The 22,235-nt window shown below is 33.1% G+C and overlaps 1 protein-coding gene across 1 annotated transcript; it reads right to left on the bottom strand.

Moving 5' to 3' along the window:
• On the bottom strand, positions 9,721-21,783 carry LOC109325970 (long-chain-alcohol oxidase FAO1-like). Its single transcript, XM_019558616.1, has 3 exons — positions 21,490-21,783; positions 11,890-12,162; positions 9,721-11,523 (listed from the first exon to the last, which is right to left on the bottom strand). Exons 1-3 carry the CDS (start codon positions 21,724-21,726, stop codon positions 9,781-9,783), a joined length of 2,253 nt encoding a protein of 750 aa, XP_019414161.1. The 5' UTR covers positions 21,727-21,783; the 3' UTR covers positions 9,721-9,780.

Below are 22,235 nucleotides of genomic sequence, written 5' to 3'. Positions count from 1 at the left end.
CATCACGGACAGTCATCACTAAACTCACTATCAACTTTTCTTACCCTCAACCACCTCACGTACAAATTCCCTGCCAGATTCTGACTCATTCGACCTCCCCCTCTTCCTACCCCCACACCTCACCCAACCTCAAACACACAACCCAAACCACCCAAACTTCACCTTATGGCTTTTGATGGATCTGAACCACTCGACTGGATTTTTCAGGCGGAACAGTTTTTTCAACTGTATCTTGTTCCCCTGGACCAGCGACTGCCTATGATAGCCTTTTATATGCAAGGAGAGGCTTTGAGCTGGTTTAAGTGGATGTTCTACAATTCCCAACTCACTTATTGGCATTCCTTCACACAAGATCTGGAAAACCGTTTTGGTCCTTCCGCATATACCAATAATCAGGCATAATTGTTTAAACTCCGCCAACACGGATCAGTGGCGGAATATCAAAAATAGTTTGAAAAATTGTGCAACAGAATTTGGGGTTTATCTCCGGAAATCATTCTCAACTGTTTTCTTTCTGGGTTAATACCAGAGATCCGACGTGAGCTAGCTATACTTCAACCTCGTTCCATTTCTGAGGCACTGGGTCTCGCTAAGCTCCTCGAGGCTAAGATCTGTGACTCTAAGAGGATGGGTTTCCATTCCAGCCGTAAACACTCTGGCACACAACCTCCTGTTTTCCCAAGATCGGCCTCCCCAACTCTGACGTCGTCCTTAGTCACTCCCCATGGTACACCACTCCCCATCCGTCGTTTAACAGTGGCCCAAATGCAGGACCGTCGAACCCAAGGTTTGTGTTATAATTGTGATGAAAAGTTTCATCCTAGACATAGATGTCAACCTAAGAAGTTTCTCCTAATGTTGGAAGATTTCTCATCCACCTCTCTAGAGGAAGACCCTACTAGTCCAGATTCCATGCCCACAGGTTCAGATCCACCGGATACAAAGGCATTATCCGATGATCTCTTACATTTTCACATTTCCGATCAAGCCCTAGGAGGACAACTCTCTCCCAAGACACTCAAATTTGTTGGGTCCATTTATGGTCATCCAGTGACAGTGTTAGTTGACACGGGAAGCTCCCATAATATCTTATAACCCCGTTTGGCCAGTTATCTCAATTTATCTATTACCCCCACTCCTCAGTTTCCAGTAATGGTCGGAAATGGCGCCCACATTTTTCGTAGTGGCTTATGTGACCAGACTCTAATTACGCTCCAAGGTCAGGAATTCATTATTCCCTTCTATCTTCTTCCAATCAAAAGGGCGGATGTGGTATTGGGCATTGAGTGGCTTCGTATTCTCGGGCCAATTATTTCCGATTTTGTTGTTCCTTCCATGCAATTTTCGGTGGGAGAGGCAACTATCACATTAACTGGGGACAATTCATATACACTACAACCTTCTACATTTCACCAACTTTGTCGCCTAGTCCATACTAACAATATTTCTACCTTTCATGTCATCACTATCCTACCCATTCATAACCCATCACCATCTTCTCCAACCACTCCGTCTCCACCACACCCTCACATTCAATCCCTCCTAGATACATATTCCTCTATCTTCCAGACCCCTACAACACTACCCTCTTCTCGTCCTCACGACCATCATATTCCATTACTTCCCTCTGCTACCCCTGTAAATACTAGACCTTACCGTTACCCTCACTCCCAAAAGGACATTATGACTACTATGTTACATGACATGCTTAAAGTTGGGGTTGTTGTCCTTAGTACTAGCCCTTTCTCTTCCCCAGTGTTGTTGGTGCGAAAAAAAGATGGCAACTGGCGATTCTGTGTTGATTATAGAGCATTAAATGCCATCATTATCCCTTACCGATTCCCCATCCCAACGATAGATGAATTACTTGATGAGTTGGGAGGCGCAACAATCTTTTCAAAAATAGATCTGCACTCCAGGTACCACCAGATTCGGGTCAATCCGGCCGATACGCATAAAACTGCTTTCCGTACTTTTGATGGGCACTATGAATTTCTGGTCATGCCTTTCCGCCTAACCAATGCTCCATCGACATTTCAGGCGGCCATGAACGATCTGCTCAGGCCACACTTGCGTCAGTTTGTACTGGTTTTCTTTGATGATATTCTTGTCTATAGCACATGTTTAACTGATCATTTGATTCATTTGCGTACTGTGATGCATTTATTAGACTCTAACCAGTTTTACGCCAAGTTATCAAAGTGTCAATTTGGGGTTAAATCAGTTAGTTATTTGGGACATATTATCTCCGCAGCAGGTGTGTAACCAGATCCGGATAAAATCCAGGTTATGGTGGATTGGCCACAACCTCGTTCCCTCACGACGCTCAAAGGTTTTTTAGGACTCACCGGCTTCTACAAAAAATTTGTCAAGCACTACGCCTCTTTCGTCGCTCCTCTCACCGACTTACTTAAACATAATAAGTTTACATGGACTTTAGAGGCTCAACTGGCCTTTACAAATTTAAAACAAGCAATGACTAAAACCCATGTCCTATATCTTCTGAACTTCTCGACTACTTTCCAAGTAGAAATAGATGCATCGTTAGTGGCTATTGGAGTTGTCCTTTCACAATCTGGTCATCTTATCGCCTTCTTCAGCAAAAAACTGGTCCCTCGAATGCAACTAGCGTCGGCCTATGTCCGTGAAATGTTTGCTGTTACAAAAGCAGTAAAAAATGGCGTCAGTACTTGATTGGGCGTCAATTTGAGATTTTAATAGATCGACAGAGTCTTAAACATATCATGACTCAAGGGTTACACACCCCAGAACAAAAAAAATGGGCCACTAAGCTTATTGGTTTTCAATATGAAATCAAGTATAGAACCGGTACCTCAAATAGGGTGGTTGACACCTTATCTCGCAGCCTTGAGGACAAGGCTGTCCTTACATCTCTGTCTTCACCGATTCCGACACTTCTGGACACATTACGCACCTATTTTCAAACCTCAGCAGGCAAACAGTTTGTTACTAAGAATGAGACAAGCCCAAAAATGCAACAAAAAATTCATTATTCAAATGGAATACTTTTCTATGGGGCTAGAATCTACATACCGGATCTGCTGAACCTGAGATAGGAGATTTTAACAGAGTTCCACTCATCGCCCACTTCGGGGCACTCCGAGTTGAAACCGACAGTAGCTCGGTTAGCATCTTCATGCTATTGGCCAGGAACCTATAGAGATTCCAAACACTTCATCCGACATTACCACACCTGCCAACACAACAAATATTCATCGTCAAAACCACAGGGACTATTGCAACCTTTTCCAATCCCTAACAAAGTATGGGAAGATTTGTCTATAGATTTCATTACACATTTACCTGGTTCTTACGGACATACAATGATATGGGTGGTGGTGGACCGACTCTCAAAGCATGCTCACTTCTTAGGCCTTTCTACTAAATTCACAGCCGAATCTTTGGCTCACAGATTCCTGACCGAGGTGGTTCATCTTCATGGTGTTCCCCGAACAATAGTTTCAGACTGGGACAGACTATTTGTGTGTTCATTCTGGTGAGAGTTCTTCCGGTTACTGGGTACTACACTGTGCTTCAGCTTGGCATACCACCCATAGTCTGATGGGCAGACCGAAGTGGTCAACCGGTGTCTCCAAACATATTTGCGGTGTTTCTCTGGTTCTAATCCCAAACGGTGGTTCCGTCACCTAGCCTTAGCAGAGTACTAGTATAACACGTCCAAACATTCATCTACCGGTTTTTCCCCGTTTGAAGTGTTATATGGGAGACCTCCCCCGACATTGGTCAACTTTTTGCACCTTCGGGAAGGCACGTCCCCAGCTCAGGATCTCCTACAAAACAGATCCGTGTTACTATCTACATTAAAACAGAATCTATTACGAGCACAACAAAGAATGATTGCACAATCTCAAATGGGAAGACAAGATGTTACCTTTAACATAGGTGATTGGGTTTTGTTGAAGCTACATCCCTATCGCCAAGTGACGGTGGCCCGTCGGACGTGTCCAAAGCTCTCTCCACGGTTTTATGGACTGTACCAGATAACTCGTGCCCTCAGTCCAGTGGCATACGAATTGGCTTTACCACCGACAACTCAGATTCACCCGATCTTCCATGTGTCTCTTCTCCGCAGGTTTTACGGTGACCCCACGGCTCAAATCGTACCGTTACCATACTCCACTGAAAGTATGATCGACGATGAACAAGGTGAGAAGGTGAGGGACAAAATGAAAGAAGTTGTAAGAGTGGATTCGTCGTGTGGAAAAACCACTAACAATGAAGGAAGGGTTCTTGACAAGTTGAATTCCCTACAAGAAGAAAATGAGTTTTTCATATAGGAGAGAGGGAGTCAGCAAACTCCTTATGTTTCATTTAACTCTCCTAAAGCTCTTTTACCTTCACGAAATGAGAAGCTTCAAGATGCACCATTGGATGCAAAAGTTGACACCAATCTCACATCCGACGGTCCCCCCAATCTACCGTTAGAGTCCTCACCCTTGGGGAATGCAAAGGTAGTGTCACAGTCTGCTATACAATTAGCATCGTTGGATGAAAAGCAGAATTCAAAAAATATAAATTCTCCACCTTCTGATCTCTACACACCAACTAGATACACGGGCCCCCAGACTTATTCTACCGAGGCCACTTCACATGAAGTGGTTCGTCCAGGACCGTTGGATACGCATCTAGCAGTACCATGTGTCGATGCCGCAGCTGGGGTAAATCCTTTTCACAAATTCTCCCACCCTGCAACTCTACAAAACTCTCAAATGGCACATTCATCACCGGTTGGGCTGGACCAAGCCCATACTTCAACCAACCATCCAAACCTTGAGGACAAGGTTTATCTGGAAGAGATAGGCAATGTTAGAGGCCCAGTAATTGGAGATAGGCCCAAACGTACAAGAGCCCTACCAAGCTGGCATAAGGACTTTGTTATGGAAGGATAATTTAATATCTTACTTTCTGTTTTAACCAACTACCTTTTTTGTAAGATCTAACCACATGTATGGTTGAGATCATTTGCTTATTTCCTCTTTCCATTATAAAAAATTGGTACTGAAGTAAGAAAAAGATATGAATGAAGATGAATATTCAGTAAATTGCATTAATTTAGCCTTTCAAATATCCTTTAATCATAAACTTCCTAACATATCCATATGTCAGATATTGTTGTCATCCCTAACATATTTTCATCAACTTAAAAAGGGCAAAATTCCTATGATATAACTTTTAAGGAGAACCCAAAATACTCGAATTTCTTGGTATTTTTAGGCATTTTAGTTCAAATACAAGTATAGATTCAATGGAAAAGACTAGAGAAGTAAATTTATAATATTGGAGCAGCACACTTTTTCTGTTAATTGCATCATTTCATTATGGACCAAATTTGTAAACAAAATCAATCTACAAAAACGTGATACGCATTCCTTTTATTATGAGTTAATGTAATTTGAATAATATTTATTGTTTTATTTTCATTGACAAACGTGTTGATTTTTTAGCAATAAAACTAGTTTAGTTTTTTTTATATTACAGGAATTATATATTACTCAAGTAATGTATTATTATTTAAAATGAGAAATGCAAATCCATTTTATTTCATCTTCTTGTACAGGGATATTTGTTAAATATTGAATTAATTAAATACTTTTAGTAAATTAATAAAACTTAAAATGTTTGAGAGAAATATCTAATAAAGACAAATAATTAATCTTTAAATTAAGTAATAATCAAAGCTCAAGTTTTATATTATATATTAAATAATTAAGCATATTTAAGTAAATGAGTCAAATTTAAGCATATTTCACAATTCAAACCTAAATTTTAAAAGTTTTACTGACTTAACTTAATTCAATTATGCCACAAGAGTTATTAACATAAATCTAGACTTGTCTTGCCAAGATAATTGCATTCACATAAAACAAGGGTATTCTTATCATTAAATGTTGTATTGTTTTCAACAATTACGGATAACCTTCTAGTTTCTGTGTTTCTTTTTATATTACTTCACACATATTAATAATCAAATTAATATGTATATTTATATAATTATTTCTCGTATGTACTCTCTAACAACTATAGTTACTACCTATAACACAGAAATGATATATTCACTATTCATAGTAACCAATATATTTACCTACAAAATTAATTTATAAGTTCTTTTAAATCCTACAAAAATAACATGTATTAAGATTCTGCATGTACAGTAATTTTTCTTATTCTAGAGAATAATTGTAAATTATTTTTTTAAAGAAGAATATATATACTTTTATGGTGTAATAAGGAAAAGAAACTGAAAGACAAGTTCTTAGTTTTACATTTGCGTTTAAGAATAAAAATGCCATATTATTATCTTTCAAGGTAAAGTATCCTAACATTTTATTTTTTCATCTTGATTTTTAGATAATTACCTCTCCATTAATAGAGATAATCCTAACTCAGTTATTATAGTCTTTGCATCATTCGTACTAAATAATCCAATACTAAATATCCTTTAAATTATATCCAAATTTGGTGCATGTTTTGGCTGGATTTATACAATGTTTGGAGTTTTTTACTTTATGTTGACTAGTTTGAAATAGTTAAATTTTATATATTTTATTTTGATGAATTGGAATACTTTTTGTAATGAATGTATTTTATATTGTACTTTTTATTGAATGTATTTTATATTATATTTTTTTGTCTTTATTTTAATTGTCACGTGAATATGAGATGCTGATTAATATGTTGATGGTGGTTACATATGATTATATGATTTTTCTCTAGAAATTAAACTGTTAATGGTAGAATAGAAAAACAAAAATTATATCATGAGTAATTACACCATATTTTATAGATGAATGAAATTCTGAGTTAATTAGAAACATGAATGTTTTGTCTTTCATTCTTATTGAATGTTCGAATGGGTAAGAGCCTCATCCCATGCTAGCTATATTATCTGAGTATCATACTTAAATCTTGGTAAATTTTATGAAAATACTAGCTAAATTATATAATTATTGTAGTCTTGTTAAAATATTAATTATTAAAAGTTGTTATGGTACAGAATAATTCTAAAACGCCCTTAGTTTTAGTATTACTAATCTTTCTATTACTAAACAAAGTATGAACTGAATGTTTATCTGAACATTGACTGCATTGTTTTAGTATTCAGTAACAAAAGGATTTGTAGGTAGAGTAAGGAAATTTAGCATTACTCTACTTTTTTAAATATAAAAAATGCTGAATAACTGGACCAATTCTTGTAGATAATAAAATTGGCCCAGTTGCCATAAGTAATATAGGGAAACTTACCTAGCCCAGATTCCACCACTAACAAGAGATTGTGGTGGACCTTGTTCTTATTACTCATTCGCAAAACCAGGATGGGTAAAAAGTGATCTCCATCTTAGTGCAGTTAAAAGGCTTTGGCTTATATAGCTTGAAAGTTGGAACTCTTAATTTCTTTTATTTTGTTATTATTTTGTTACTAAGCTCTTATTTAAGTTGGAATACGAGACTTACTAGAGGCTTATTATTTTGTTACTATATGCTTTTGATTATGTTTATTCCTTATTTAACCACAAATATTGGTTGGATCTAATTTTTTGAATCCAATCATGTTGGGGTAAAATAGGTGAACATGTAAGATGAGTCTTACTATATTTGGTTCTGAGTTCTAACTTTAGAGTTAGCTAATTAAACAGGCTTTGCTTCCTTGTTCTATTTCCTTTTATTTTAGTGAAAATGTAAATTTATGTACTATCAATATAAAAATTGATATACACTTCATTATATCATGTATATTATCATTCACTATAAAATATATTATCTTTTTAAAAAATCAATAATAATTAAATATGAGTTGTTAAAAAATAGTGACTATGTATATAGCTCATATAGTGTATATGTATACATTTTTTGCATACATGTAATACATGATATTATTTAGTCACACTTAGCTTGTAACTGAGGTATAAAAATATAAAATTGGGTTAGGTACTTAGGTTTGTGGGCTAATTTTCCTAATTTACACGAGTTGAGCAATGGATGTGTCAAATGGGTTCTAATCAAATGAAACTGAATAACAATGGCATGGTTTGCATAAATTTATACTAGAGTATTTATCTTAAGAATGTAATATATATGTATTAATAGCATAATGATTTATTCACAGACAATATATCATCTATCATTTATTTATTTATTTATTTAACAGTCAATGATAATTGAAAATGAATAATACAGTAAAAAAGTCAATGTATACATATTTTTCTCTTATCCAACCCCTTTCTATACCTACTTGTTGATACTTGTTGAATGAATATATGCGCATCACTACCCCACTTGTTACTCTCAAATTCAGTATAACAAATCCAAAGAAACTTAATAAATACAAAATAGACTCTTGGACTATTTTAATAATAACAAGTTAGAATATCCTTGTACTCTACATTATTATAAATTATTTTGATTATAATAAGAAAATAAGTCCAACACAAAATACAGCAATTTCAATTGCTTGCAATGGCAAGTAAACTTAGGCATTGTAGTTAGCGTGAAAGAGAGAGGGAGAGGAAGATACCAGAAGAATGAAGATGAATATGATGCTAAGTGATGAATATATGTTGTGTTATTTGTTAGGAATTAAGGATTTGGTCGACGCAACTTTTTGTTTAGCATGCCATGAATTCCTTAAAATATTATTTTAGCTAATTCAATACTCTAATATTTATTATACTTTCTCAAACTCATCACATATTAATCATAATATTTTATTCATCATTTATATTTACCCAATATTTTATTTATTCATAACATATCCATTTTTTCCCCAACCATATTTGCTTAGCTAACATATATGCTAAGGCCTAATATAAATAACCTTTAACATACAGTTAGAGCAGTTCTTATTCCCATAGACTCGGTGATTCATTAATTACTTCATAATTTGGTTGGTATTATAATTAATATGATTATGATAGCTATTCTTTTTTTCATCACATCACATTCACTGACCCAAGCAGGAAGATGTCAAGAAAATGATGACCACCTTCCAATTTTGTTAAAAGAAATAAGGTGTAGATTGTGGCATGTAAGCATTTTAGTATTTTTTTGGGTACATTTTTTTTGGTACATAACATTTTAGCATTTATAACCTCTTCAAGAATCACCTCAACCTTCCCATTACATATGTTTGATGCTAATCCATTCAATTCTCCTACCTAAATCGACATGTAGAGTATTTTGCTTTCTATCATTGTCTAATACTGAACTCTCCAATATATATTGAGAAAATTAGTATTTTTGTAATTTTTAATTTTTTTTATTTAAAAGTAATTTAAAATCTCGATTATCAATAATTTATTTATGTTAATTGTCATCTTCATTCGATCAAACTTTCAAGAGTTGATCTTAATTTATACTGGACCATCCATAATTTTTTATGTAATCTCTTTTATGAGATCAAAATTGAGTTTTTTAAATATAACATTAATGTTGGATTATGTTTCATGCATAAAAAAAGCATTTATTAATAAAAATAAAATTCATTATGTAATCTTTACCTGGGGGATAATTGATTTTCTACTGATGCACTTTATTGTGGGAATCATGCCCAAGTCAAGATTACAGTGTTTTAAGGAAATGTGAAGCACAAATATCAACATCTTAAACAAATACACAGATTTTTGGAAAGAAATTTCCATCATATTATGATACTAGAAATTCTTGAAATATAAATCATGTTACAATACAACATTATCACAAGTTTCATTCTTCCAAATCATATCAATAAACTTATATTAGAATTCACAAACTTCTAAGATGATCAACTATTCTATTTGAGATACAGAAAGCAATTGACTGGATTGTGATCATGGGATTAACACCAACAGCAGAAGGAAGTAAACTTGCATCACAAACAAACAAACCTTGTGCTTCCCAACTCTCTCCATTTTCATTAACTGCACCTTCTTTTTCATTCACTCCCATTCTGCAACTACCCATTTGATGTGCAGAAGTATATATATTCCAATTCTCACCTTGTGACAGTGCACCCTCCAATGGATTCACATTCTCTAACAACTCTTCCACTTCATTTTCACTAATCTCATTGCAGTTTATTCTCTGGCCATCACTTCTATGTGTCCCTACTTCAACTGCTCCTGCAGCTATTAGAATCCTTAGTGCTTGTTGCACCCCAGCTTTCATGTTTTCTTTGTCAACTTTACTCAGTTTGTAGCTGATTCTTCCCTCTCTTGTTACTTCTCCACAAGCCATGTCTCTTATTATTGTGATTAAATGGGAAGTTCTTGGATACTTCAGCATTCTTTTTTTGAAGTCAAGACCAGACTCCCAAGGGCATAGTGAAGCAAAAGAAGCTGGCCCTAATAAAGGAGTTTCAATTATAGCTTTTGCTTCTGATTTGGTGTAGCTAGGTGATTGCACTTTATGAACTGATGTGATTATACCTCCTTCAAAGACTTTACCTTTTAGGTCTGAATTTGAATCTGGAAAGTAACCCCATGTCATTAGTACAGGATGCAGATGAAGGTTCCTACCAATGTTCTTGTTCCTTAAACCACTTGAGATCATCAAAGGTGGTGTGAGAAGTGCCCCACCTGCAGAAACTGTTACTTTGGCTTCAATTTGCAACTTCATTGTGACTGTGCTGCTTAAAGTTTTAGCCATCACTCCCAAGCATTTTTTATTTTTACCACTTACATTTTTGTTGCTTTCAAACAAGAGTCTCTCAGCTTTGCATCCTGTTATTATAACTGCACCATTGTCAACAGCATCAACAAGCCATGTAACTTGAGTCCCTTGTTTCTCACCTGTTGGACAACCATAACCACAGGAGCCACAGTAATGATTCCCTGATGAGTTTCTTGGCACATAATCAACTTTGAGTCCAAGATTCTGACACCCTTTTCTTAGTACTTGATTCTGGAACCCCTCATGTGTGCAAATTTCAGTGACACCAATCTTTTCACACACAGTTTCCATTGCTGAGAGGTACTCTAGGCTTTGAAAGAGTGGAAGCTTGTGTTCCTCAGACCAATCTTTCATAACATTTTGTGGTGTTTTAATACATGCTGACCAATTAACTGCTGAGCCACCACCCACAGTTGATCCTGCTAAAAGTAGAATTCTTGAGTCCGCAGAAGCAAGGACTCCTCCACTTTCATATAATTGATTCAGTGAAGGCCCTTCTAGAGATGAATAATCTTGAGGAACAAAATAGTTGCCTTTCTCAACAACAACCACTTTGAAGCCAGCACTTGAAAGAACAGAAGCTGCAACACCACCACCACTGCCAGACCCAATGACTAGTGCATCACATTTGATTTTGAGGATGTTGTTTTTGGAGTCCAGTGTTACATTGAGGCCCTTGTTAACTAGAGATTGTTGAAGAGTTGAGTCAGATTCATACATGGTTTCTATAACCCCCTTTTCAAGTGGCCTCTTGTTGGAGCCATTGGTCAATTTCTCATTGGTGGACACCACATATCCAATGGCATTCCATGCTGGGTTGACCCCATTTTCATCAACCTGAACAAATTCAACATTTTTGCTTAAAATGTTCTTTATTTTGATTAACAGCATCTGTATCACAATATATGCCAATTCCTTGTGACACGCTCTCAGTATATCAATATAACTAAAGAAAATTTTGCTAAGGAAAATGTTTTATATATATCAATATGGCTACATCAAACTATGTGTATATGAAGTAAAGAAAAGTAAGTAAAAGAAAAAGAAATGCATCAGATATCATATATCAAATATGATGTTCAAATTCCTTGTTAATAATCTCTGACTTGAATTTATTATATGCATAAGACAAGTGCATGAGCATCACATGAAATAAAGATAACTAAGTAAAAGAACTTCGGAGTGAGGTTGAATGAAGGATACCCATGAGAAGAAAACAAAGAGGCACAAGATTTTGATGTAAACAAATGCAAGTCTAATAGGTGTGAGGAACCTATGCTTCAGCCATTTCTGCATAACTTTTTCTCTTTTGTCCAAAGATATGCTTGAGAAGTTGTTGATATAGGGCCATTTGCCACTAAAACACAGAAAGCCACAAAGCAACAAGGTTCCCAACCTTGTTGCCAGAAAGCATAAAACCACTCTAATCAATATTACTGCTTCTATTAAGCCCCTTTTTGTTAACATTTCTGCCACCTATTGCCATTGGAAATATATAAATGTTAATAATTAAGAAATATGACTAAAGATTATTGCAAATAAATGAGTATTCATGAGGTAGAAATTTATAATTTTTAATTAAGGTGGACATAATATATTTAATATAATTATAACCATGATTTATTTTGGGTTATAAAATAACTGATCTAATTACTGACAAACTGTAAGATTTCTAAAATTGACAAGAATATGAGCTTAATGAGTGAATACCCAAACAAGCGTGGGGATCCTCTCCAGTACTGGATGAGATTAAGATATGTGGCAAAAAATTATTTGTTTCAGTGGTTATTATTACATGTTATTTTCTAATAAAAAATAAATAAGGAATCTTTAAAAAATATTATTCTCATATTCCAGTATTGGTCAATCTAGTACTGGAGAGGAGTTGAACCCCCAAACAGTTGACCCATAAGGATAATAAGAATCATATAAGTTGACATAAAAGGAACGTTTATGATCTTCAATACACCAAATCACAAATAGTCCTCATCAGAGCGAAAAACAAAGGTCCCAAAAGGAATTATGGATTTTGTTGAGGAAGATCATCATATCAAAACTTCCTCAAAATGTATATCAGAGTAGATTAAATAACATGGATTCAGGTATGACATTTATCCTTGTTTTATATATATGTGTGTGAGAGAATCATAAGATTGAAGATTATAGGATTGATATTTCATCAATCATGAGTAAATGTTCTAACAAGTGATATTAGAGTTATAAGTTCTGAATTTTTCCATTAAATATGTTTTTCCCCCAACTTTTATGAACCTAATCTTTTAAAATTTTGGGATTTTTATGCTTTCGCTATTGGTTATGAAAATGGGGTATTTATCAATAATGAGAATAATTTTTATTTGTTTCAGCTTATTTAAATTATGAGTAATTTGTATTTTGAATCATTACAACATGTGTTGAAGTATATATTCAGATCTGTGCATGAACATTGTATTAACTTTTATGACTCTATTATGCAACATGTATATGTTATATGTGCATTGATGCCTTAATGTTGGACATTGACTTTTGTCACTTTACAATTTGTTAAAATATATGTATAATGTATATATGTGTTAAGATGTATTTTTATTTTATATGTATACAATCTGGAATTCATGACCTTGTATATATTGTGAATTAAAATATATATATATATATATATATATGTAATGGTTACAGTTAATGGTTAAAATTATATATACATTTACTATGTTAATGTGTGAAAGTGTATATATATAATGTTACATATATGTTTTAAGGATGTGCATGATTATATTCGATTTGGAATTTCGATAATAATTTGCATATATTTTTTATGTTTTTCAATATGGATCTACTCTGTATTTGATTAAGATTGCATCCATTTTTATACATTGATATATATGTAATATATCTTTTTCTTTATTTGGAATTATATTGTGGGATTAGATTTGTTAATCATAAAAGAATCAAATCTGAAGATTTTAATTCCAAGATCATAATTTTTTATAATGGACTCATATTGTTTTTCCTTTGTCTAGTATTTCTTTTTTAATTAATTGATGCAATATGTTCCCAAAGTAACCTCTATTTTGAAAATTGACTAAGATTACACCGATGAATATGAGATTATTTATGAGAATTGTGTTCGGCCCAAAGGAAAACATAATTTGGTCAAGTAATAACATACACGTGATGATAAATAAGTAATAATTATAAAGTTTTTTCCCATATGAATAATAGTCGATCCATAGAAATGTTATTGTTTGACAAAACTAATTGTTAATATTTGATCATTATGTTAAAAGTACAACTTACAAATTAATTTCTCTATCCAAATACTAAAAATTGATGTTGTGCTAGGTATCTTCTGATACGTCTATTATATGAACACGTCTTGTTATATATATATTACTTGACTTGTTTGTTTAAATGGTTCTAACATTTATGCTTTGTTGCATTGGGTGGTGGCTGATTGCATTATTAAGGTGTTGCTATTGTTGAAACACTGTTTCCATTTGCACAGTGTGTCCTGCCATATTTAGTCATGTACAAAATAGTAATATCTTTTTTATGAAAAATTCAAAAGGACCATCACTAGAATTCGAAACACAAATCCTTATGACGAGAATAATGTAAACTACCAATAAGTTATAATAGATATATGTATTTATATGTGGATATAAATAATATATATGTTTTGGATTAAGTGTTGAATCAAACTCAACTAAATGATTTTTCTTTTGGAAAATAAAATTGTTTGACAATTTAAGTGAACCTATTAAACAAGAAGTCGCCAAACTGGCATATTTTATGTGAATTGTTCATAATAAATGTCAGATGTTAGTGTGTATATGTATTCATGCGAGTATTAATCAGTCCAAATGAAGATTATTATTTGGTCGGATTTTATACACACATGTGATAGTAAACATGTGATTATTATAAGGTTGCATATGTGAATGATAATCAGTCTAAAGAATGATTTATTATTTGACATGCATTATGATCAATGTTTGACCATTACAAACTAGAGTACAATTACTGATTGATATAAAATATCAAGTCAATTGTATGTTTGCATTTTATGCGAATAATGATCGGCTCAAAGGAAAATTACTATTTGACCCAAATAACAAACATACTTGTAGCAATAAATATGTGATAATTATATGGCTTTCCATGTGAAGGTAAGTCGGTCCAAAGAAAGCTTTGTTTGTCAGGACTGATTATAAATGGTTGATTACTACGTTGAGTGTACCACTTACAAGTTAATATTTTTGTCGAAAGACTGAATAATAACATTATCTTGGGTAACTCGTGATGTGCTCCATCATCATTTTAATTTAAGTATTAAAGTTGAATGTGAGTTTAATTACAATGATGATTGGAATTTGTTTTGTTCTTTTACTAGTGTTGCAAATATTTATGCTCAAATTAAGAACATCCCATTGCTAAATGAAAAAAAAAACTTTAAGGTCTATAAGGAAGCCGTATAAATTATTCTCGGATGTATGGATTTAGATCTAGCACTTTAAGTGGAGAAATCCATTTCTAATATGAGATCATCGATGATGTTAAAATTAAGAAATGAGAACGCTCTAATCTAATGTGCATAATGGTCATGAAATGCTCTTTTCCAGAAACATTTCAGGGCTCTATTTCTAAGGGTCAAAGTGCAAGGAAGTTCGTTAAAGAAATAGAACATTTTTTTGCCAAAAATGAAAAGGCGGAGATGAGTAGCCTTTGGCTAAACTCATCTTCATATAAGTATAAAGGCAAATGGAACATAAGGCAGTACATTATGGAGATGTCTAATCTCACATCAAAACTCAAGTCACTTAAGTTAGAGCTTGGTGATGACTTGTTCGTGCACTTGGTTTTGATCTTGCTTCCTGCACACTTTGGACAAATCAAAATGAGTTATAACACTCATAAGGACTATGTGCAAGAGGAAGAGAGGTTGCAGAGAGATAAGATTGAAAGTGTTCACTTAGCTATGACATCTCAGAATAAGAAAAGAAAGAATAATAAGGATGTTGTGAAAGGGTTATCTGTGTTTTCATCAGAGAATGTGGAATTGTTCTGCAATATACTATGTCAGGCAAACCTAGAACGAAGGGTGTTGTTGAGCGATTAAACCAAACTTTTAAGGATATAGTGAGAAGTATGATTAGTCATTCTTCCTCGCCAGAATCTATTTGGGGGAAAGATTTAAAGACCAATAGTTTACATCATTAATAGGGTGTTAAATAAAGTAGTTAATAGGGTGCCAAATAAAAGACCAAGCTTAAAACACTTGTGAATTTCGGGTAGTCCAGCGGAGGTGGACCTTATAGGCCATATGAAAGGAAACTTGACTCAAGAACAGTTAGCTCCTCTTTTGTTGGCTATGTTAAACGCTCTCGATGCTCAATATTTTATGATCTCACTTCAAGATTTTTTTTAGACGAGAAATGCAAGATTTCTTGAGGAAGTTGATTTTGGGAAGGAAGAGAGCATAAGGAATGTTGTCTTTGAGGAAGAAACTGTCACTAATGATGACAAGTTCTTGTGTCTATTACCATTCAAGGAATAAATTCGGTAATAGAAGATAATGTTTAGAATATTGTCCCTAACAATATTCCAGAATAAGACAACAATGAGGTTCTCCCTCAATTACCTATAAATCAAATTCAACAACCTCAAGAAGTAAAAATGTCATTAAGGAGATCCACTAGAAAGAGGAGAAGTGCAATTCTGATGATTATATTGTATTTTTTTCAAGAACATGAGGATGACATCGGGTTAATAGAGGATGATCCATTGAACTTTTGTCAAACCATGAAAAGTTCTAACTCTCAAAAGTGGATTGATGCCATGAAGGATGATATGCAGTCTATGCATGATAATGACATTTGAGATCTTGTCGAATTACCTGAAGGTGCGAAACCTATTGGTTTCAAATGAATATTTAAAACCAAAAGGAATTCGAAGGGTAATATTGACATATATAAAGCTCGCCTAGTTGCTAAAGGCTACACTTATAAAGAAGACATTGATTATAAAGAAACATTCTCTCCAGTATCTTCAAAGGATTCTTTTATAATAATATTGATACTAATAGCTCATGTTGATTGAGCGCTATATCAAATGGATGTTAAAACTGTGTTTCTAAATGGTGACATTAAAGAAACAATCTATATGGTGCAACCAGAAAACTTTGTGTCAATTAGCTCAAAGTCTATGGTTTGCAAATTAAAGAAATCAATCTATGGCCTTAAACAAGTTTCTCGTCAATGAAATCACAAGTTTCATCAAGTTATTACCTCGTATGGTTTTGAAACAAATAAAGTTGACGATTGTGTGTACCACAGGTTCAGTGGGAGTATTTTTGTTCCTGGTATTATATGTCATACTGCTTGCGAGCAGTGATATGTGACTATTGCATGAGACCAAGAGATTTCTAACGAAGAATTTTGAAATGAAAGATCTTGGGAAGCTTCTTTTGTATTAGATATTCATATACTAAGAGATTGCTCTCAAGGTATCCTAATGTTGTCACAAGAAAGCTATATAGATAAAGTCTTAGATAGATTTGGCATGAAAGAAAGTAAAACAGTTGATACCCCTATAGCTAAGGAAGACAAGTTTAGTCTCGAACAGTGCCCTAAAAATGACATTGAAAGATACGAGATGCAAAAGATTTCTTATGCATCTGCAGTTGGAAGTCTAATATATGCTCAAGTTTGTACACGTCCCGACATGGCGTTTGTCGTGGAAGTTTTGAGAAGATATATGAGCAATCTTGTAAATGCATCACTATAAGGCAGTCAAATGTGTTATGCGTTACTTAAAGAGAACAAATGAGTACATGTACGCTTATCGAATGTCTAAGAATTTAGAGGTCATTGGGTACTCTACTCCGATTTTTCGGTGTTTAGACAATACACACTCCACCTCTGGATATATGTTTATCTTGGCTAAATGTGTTATCTCTTAGAAGTCTGCTAAACAGACGCTCATAGCTCCTTCAACCATGGCATATGGCTTATGTGTGGTCGATGGTATTAAAAGACCACCGAAAATTTATTGTGACACTAAGTCCGTGATTCTTTACTCCAACAATAATAGGAGTTCTACAAAATCAAATTTTATTAACATCAAGTTTCTGGTTATTAAAGAAAGTGTTCAAAATAGACAAATTTTCATAGAACATATACGTACAAATTTTATGCTAGCTAGTTGATCCACTGACTAACGGTTTGATACCTAAAGTCTTTCAGGAGCATATTCCTCATATAAGTATTGCTCCTTGTGATACCTTAGTTCAATGAGAGTCTATTTGTTTTATGATTTACTTTGGACGTCATATATAGTTTTATGCATAATAAAGTTGATTTATTGTTCTATTTTGAACTTGTGTATTATAACTATTGTGTTGCAATTAAGGACTTTGGATTGATCTCTTTAAAGAATAAATAATGACCAGTTGGAAATAGACATGTTTAAGGTCATATTACATGAAATTTCCATATCGCTCATCCATATTTGATCTATGTCATTAAGTATATTAATATAGTGATCATCATGGTCGTGTCATGTTTGAATATGATGAAGGTCGCGGTGGTTCCATAGTTGATATATGAGATGAACCAGATTATATTAAGGAGAAGTCTAAATATAAATAACATACGGATGCGCGCCTAAAGTATATGTGATATAATTGTTTCGGGAAAAATATGAAGCCCAAGTGAGAGATTGTTAGAAATTCATAATTTCTAATTAAGGTAAGCATAATATATTTAATATAATTATATCGACTATTTATTTTGGGTTACAAAATAAGTGATCTAATTACTAACAAACCATAAGACTTCTGAAACTGATGAGAATATGGCTTAATGAGTGGATACTCAAACAGTTGACCTATAGGGGATAAGGGAAACTCTATAAGTTAACACATAAGGAACGATTATAGTCCCCAAGACACCAGATCACAAATAGTTTTCTAATCTCCCCATCAGAAAGAAAACAAAGGTCCCAAAAGAATTAATGATTTGATTGATGAAAATCATCATATCAAAACTTTTTCAAAATGTATATATATCAAATGAGTAGATTATAGAATATGAATTCTCATCATTGTTTTATATTTATATATATATATATATATATGAATCATGACATTCAAAACTCTAGAATTAGTATTTCATCTATTTTAACTAAATTTCTCACATATATAAAGTCACATGTGCTTCGAATACAATAGTACAAGTTACTAAAAATGATTCATCAACCATTACTTTCTAACACTATATATGGACAAACAGCAATTGGACCTATAAAATATATCAGCATAATTCTATGTTTGGCTTATCATGTAAATAAAATAATGGCTTCACTGTAATTTTAATCCCTTAGTTTTAACCATTTGACGAATTTAGCTCCCTTTGTTCTAATTTTATCACATTTAATTTAATCCCATAGGTCTCAAGTTTTGAGGAATTTAGTCCTCAAGACGCTCACAATGGCTAATAATGCAACACATGTCATGTGTAAAGTGGGTAAAGATTATCTTCATTAATGAAGAGACAAGTATTAAATAACAAACAAAAAATAACATGTAATAATACATTTGTGTTTTTATTTATCATAAAATTATATTTTTAACATTGAAAATATAAAGAAAAATAAATCTTTGCCTCTCTAAGAGGGTTCTTGTTGGTGTAAAGTAGCGTGACTGAATTTTTTAAAGATTAAACCAAAAGATTAATTGAAATTTAAATAATATTATAAAATTGTCTTAAATGCACTTTTTGTACAGTAGCCTCGTTGGAAAAAAAATTCTTCTAAAAATGAAACAATGATTTAGAATTTTAAAAAATTAAAAAGTAGCTAGTATAATATGTTGAAAAAAATAAAGTGTGAAGATGATATATTTTGTTGACTATGAAACAGTATAATTATTATTGTGAATTTTTTTTAAGGTATTAAATTCACAAAACCGTAAAATTAAGGGGACCAAAAGTGTATTTTAAGTAAATTAATTTTGATATTATTTAAAGTTTTATTGAAATTGTTTTTTCGAATGCAAGTTTTAGGTAGCCTATTACACATGTGACATATGTCACATTGTTAGTCATATCAGTACTTTTAAACTAAAAATGGACAGAATGATTAAATTTGCCAAAAAAATGAGACTTCAGAGATTTAATATGGTAAAATTAGAACAAAGTGGATTAAATTTTGTGAGACCGTAAAACTATCTAGACTAAACATGCATTCAATCCTAAAATAAAAAGATGATATAAGATTAAAATTTTCAATATTTTTTTCTAGTACTCCAAGGGATGAAAAAAAAAGAATAGAATAAAGTATCATATTTCATTCAACCCTAATAGTTACCACATGGAAACAATACATAAGGACAAACAGGGATAGTACTAACAAACTGCTCCAGCTCAACAGCTATAGTCTTGGTTGTTGTGGTTTTCTTTTTCAAGTATATGAAGTACAATGATATTAAGGAGAACATTTAATGATTTGTAGCACTACCCACTTTGATTTTGATAACCAAACGGGACGGTTGGATCGGTTTAACAGCTGACCGGACTTGAAAATGATTCTGGTTTGTAGTCTTAACTAAATGAGGGATTGGACTGTTTTGAAGCAGAGAAATTTTCGTCCGACCATGTTAAACCCGGTTGAACCTCAATAACTCGAGAAGTGAACCGGACGATTCACTTAAAATTTAAAATAATAGAATACTACTCTATTGTTTTGTTTTACTCTGGTCCAAAAAAATATTGAAAAATGTTATTTCAATATCACCATATATAATTATTAATTATATAAAATTTTGTATTTATATATAACTATATATTTATAAATAAATTATATATGAAATCAGTCGACCCGACCTAAAGATTTAACCGGTTAAATCTAATACGAGACCTCTTCCGATTTGATGTCTGACTCTAGTTTCACTCCATTAGTTTCAACCCCTTTCATTAAATTATACAATTCTCAAATCTCATAAGAGAGATAGCAATATTAGTTTGTAGGAAAATGAGGTGAGTATTGAAATTTAACATGTGAAAAATAAAACTTTTTTACACCCATATTAAATGTCTCTAAGATCAGTACTTAAAGCTCAACTACATAACATATGGCTACTTGAGGGTAGGGTGATACCAACAAGACACTCGTATAATGTTGTAAGACCTCACTAAATCATAAAAAATACTAAAAAGTTAAATATTTAATTCTTGTGGAGGGTAGAGTGATAGCGGCGGTAGATGTTGAAGATGGTGGTGGCCAGTGGGGGAGCAGAGTTGGTGATTCAGGTGGTGGCCAGTGGGGGAGCACAGTTGGTGATTCAGGTGGTGGCCAGTGGGTGGAGGAGGCTTGGGATGACAAATTTTTCAACATTCAACCTTATTAACTATTAACTTTTTACGTTAATAAATAAATGAAAAAAGTAAAATAATAGTATTTGTTGAACCACTCAAATTTAACCATTTCTATGACAACAAATCGAATTATCTCTATCTTCATTCATTTCTTAATTATTTCTTTACTCTGTGCATCTCTAAAAAAAACTCATTTAAAAACATAAGTTAGAATTTTCACAAATTATGATAAAATGAAAGGTGCATGGAATAATAAAAAAACACAAAAGGGACCTAACATGGGTCCCACATGTACTTCCTTCCTTGCATACAGGAACTGATGCAGATCAGATCAGGGAGAGAGACAAAAAGCATAACAAGCAGTTAAGAAGAATAAAACTTTCAAGTATAAATAAACTACAAATTATATACATAATATATATATATATACCTCATGAGGGATTGGATAGAAAGAACCAGAAGTGTTCCAGAAAGACTCCACATCCTTGTTATTCTCATGATCAGCTTCATGTTCCTTTTCTATTTTTAAAGAATTCATTGACAAAGATGGCAACACAATCTCACATATGCTTGCTAGTGATTTCATCTCAGCACCAGAAAACCCATGTTTGTATTTGCTCTCCTCTCTCTCTCCCTTCAACAATGGATGGCACTCCCTTTTCTTCATCTTTGGCCACTGATGATCACAATTTCAAAGTTTATTATTATATATTGCTGCCTCATAAATACAAGAGGTCTCTATATATATAAATATATAGAAGGGCACATTTTATAGAACAAAATATGTCATTCCATAAGTGGACTACGTAAAAACAAGTAATTATATATATATATATATATATATTATTTATTTATATAGTGGACGGGGAGGTGGAGGGTGGTGGGAAGCTAGATAAGGAAAGGAAGCAATTTATTAACCACAAAGAATTAAATTCTCTATTATAAAATATATCAATAATTATAAGGAGTTGTTGGTTAAATATATAAGAGAGATGGTTGATTTTGAAATCAATTTTTACATGTAAATATTAAATTTATCTTAGCTAATATATAATTACCTAGTTAAAAGTAAATTACATTTATACACCTAAAGATTAACTTGATCATATTAGTCACTTTTGTTTAAAAAGATATATTTATCTTCTTATAGGGATAGTGACTATATGTATATAAATT

The sequence above is a fragment of the Lupinus angustifolius genome, chromosome LG13 (assembly GCF_001865875.1).
Source record: "Lupinus angustifolius cultivar Tanjil chromosome LG13, LupAngTanjil_v1.0, whole genome shotgun sequence".
NCBI lineage: Eukaryota > Viridiplantae > Streptophyta > Magnoliopsida > Fabales > Fabaceae > Lupinus > Lupinus angustifolius.
The sequence above is the reverse complement of the archived record's forward strand: the minus strand, read 5'-3'. Positions and strand labels throughout refer to the sequence as shown.

Coding starts and splice junctions, on each gene's coding strand:
- LOC109325970 (XM_019558616.1), bottom strand. CDS start 21,726: ATGAAGAAAAGGGAGTGCCATCCATTGTTGAAGGGAGAGAGAGAGGAG. Junction 12,163..21,489: donor TCTATCCAATCCCTCATGAG/GTATATATATAT, acceptor CAATGGCAATAG/GTGGCAGAAATGTTAACAAA. Junction 11,524..11,889: donor TCTTTGTTTTCTTCTCATGG/GTATCCTTCATT, acceptor GAATTTGTTCAG/GTTGATGAAAATGGGGTCAA.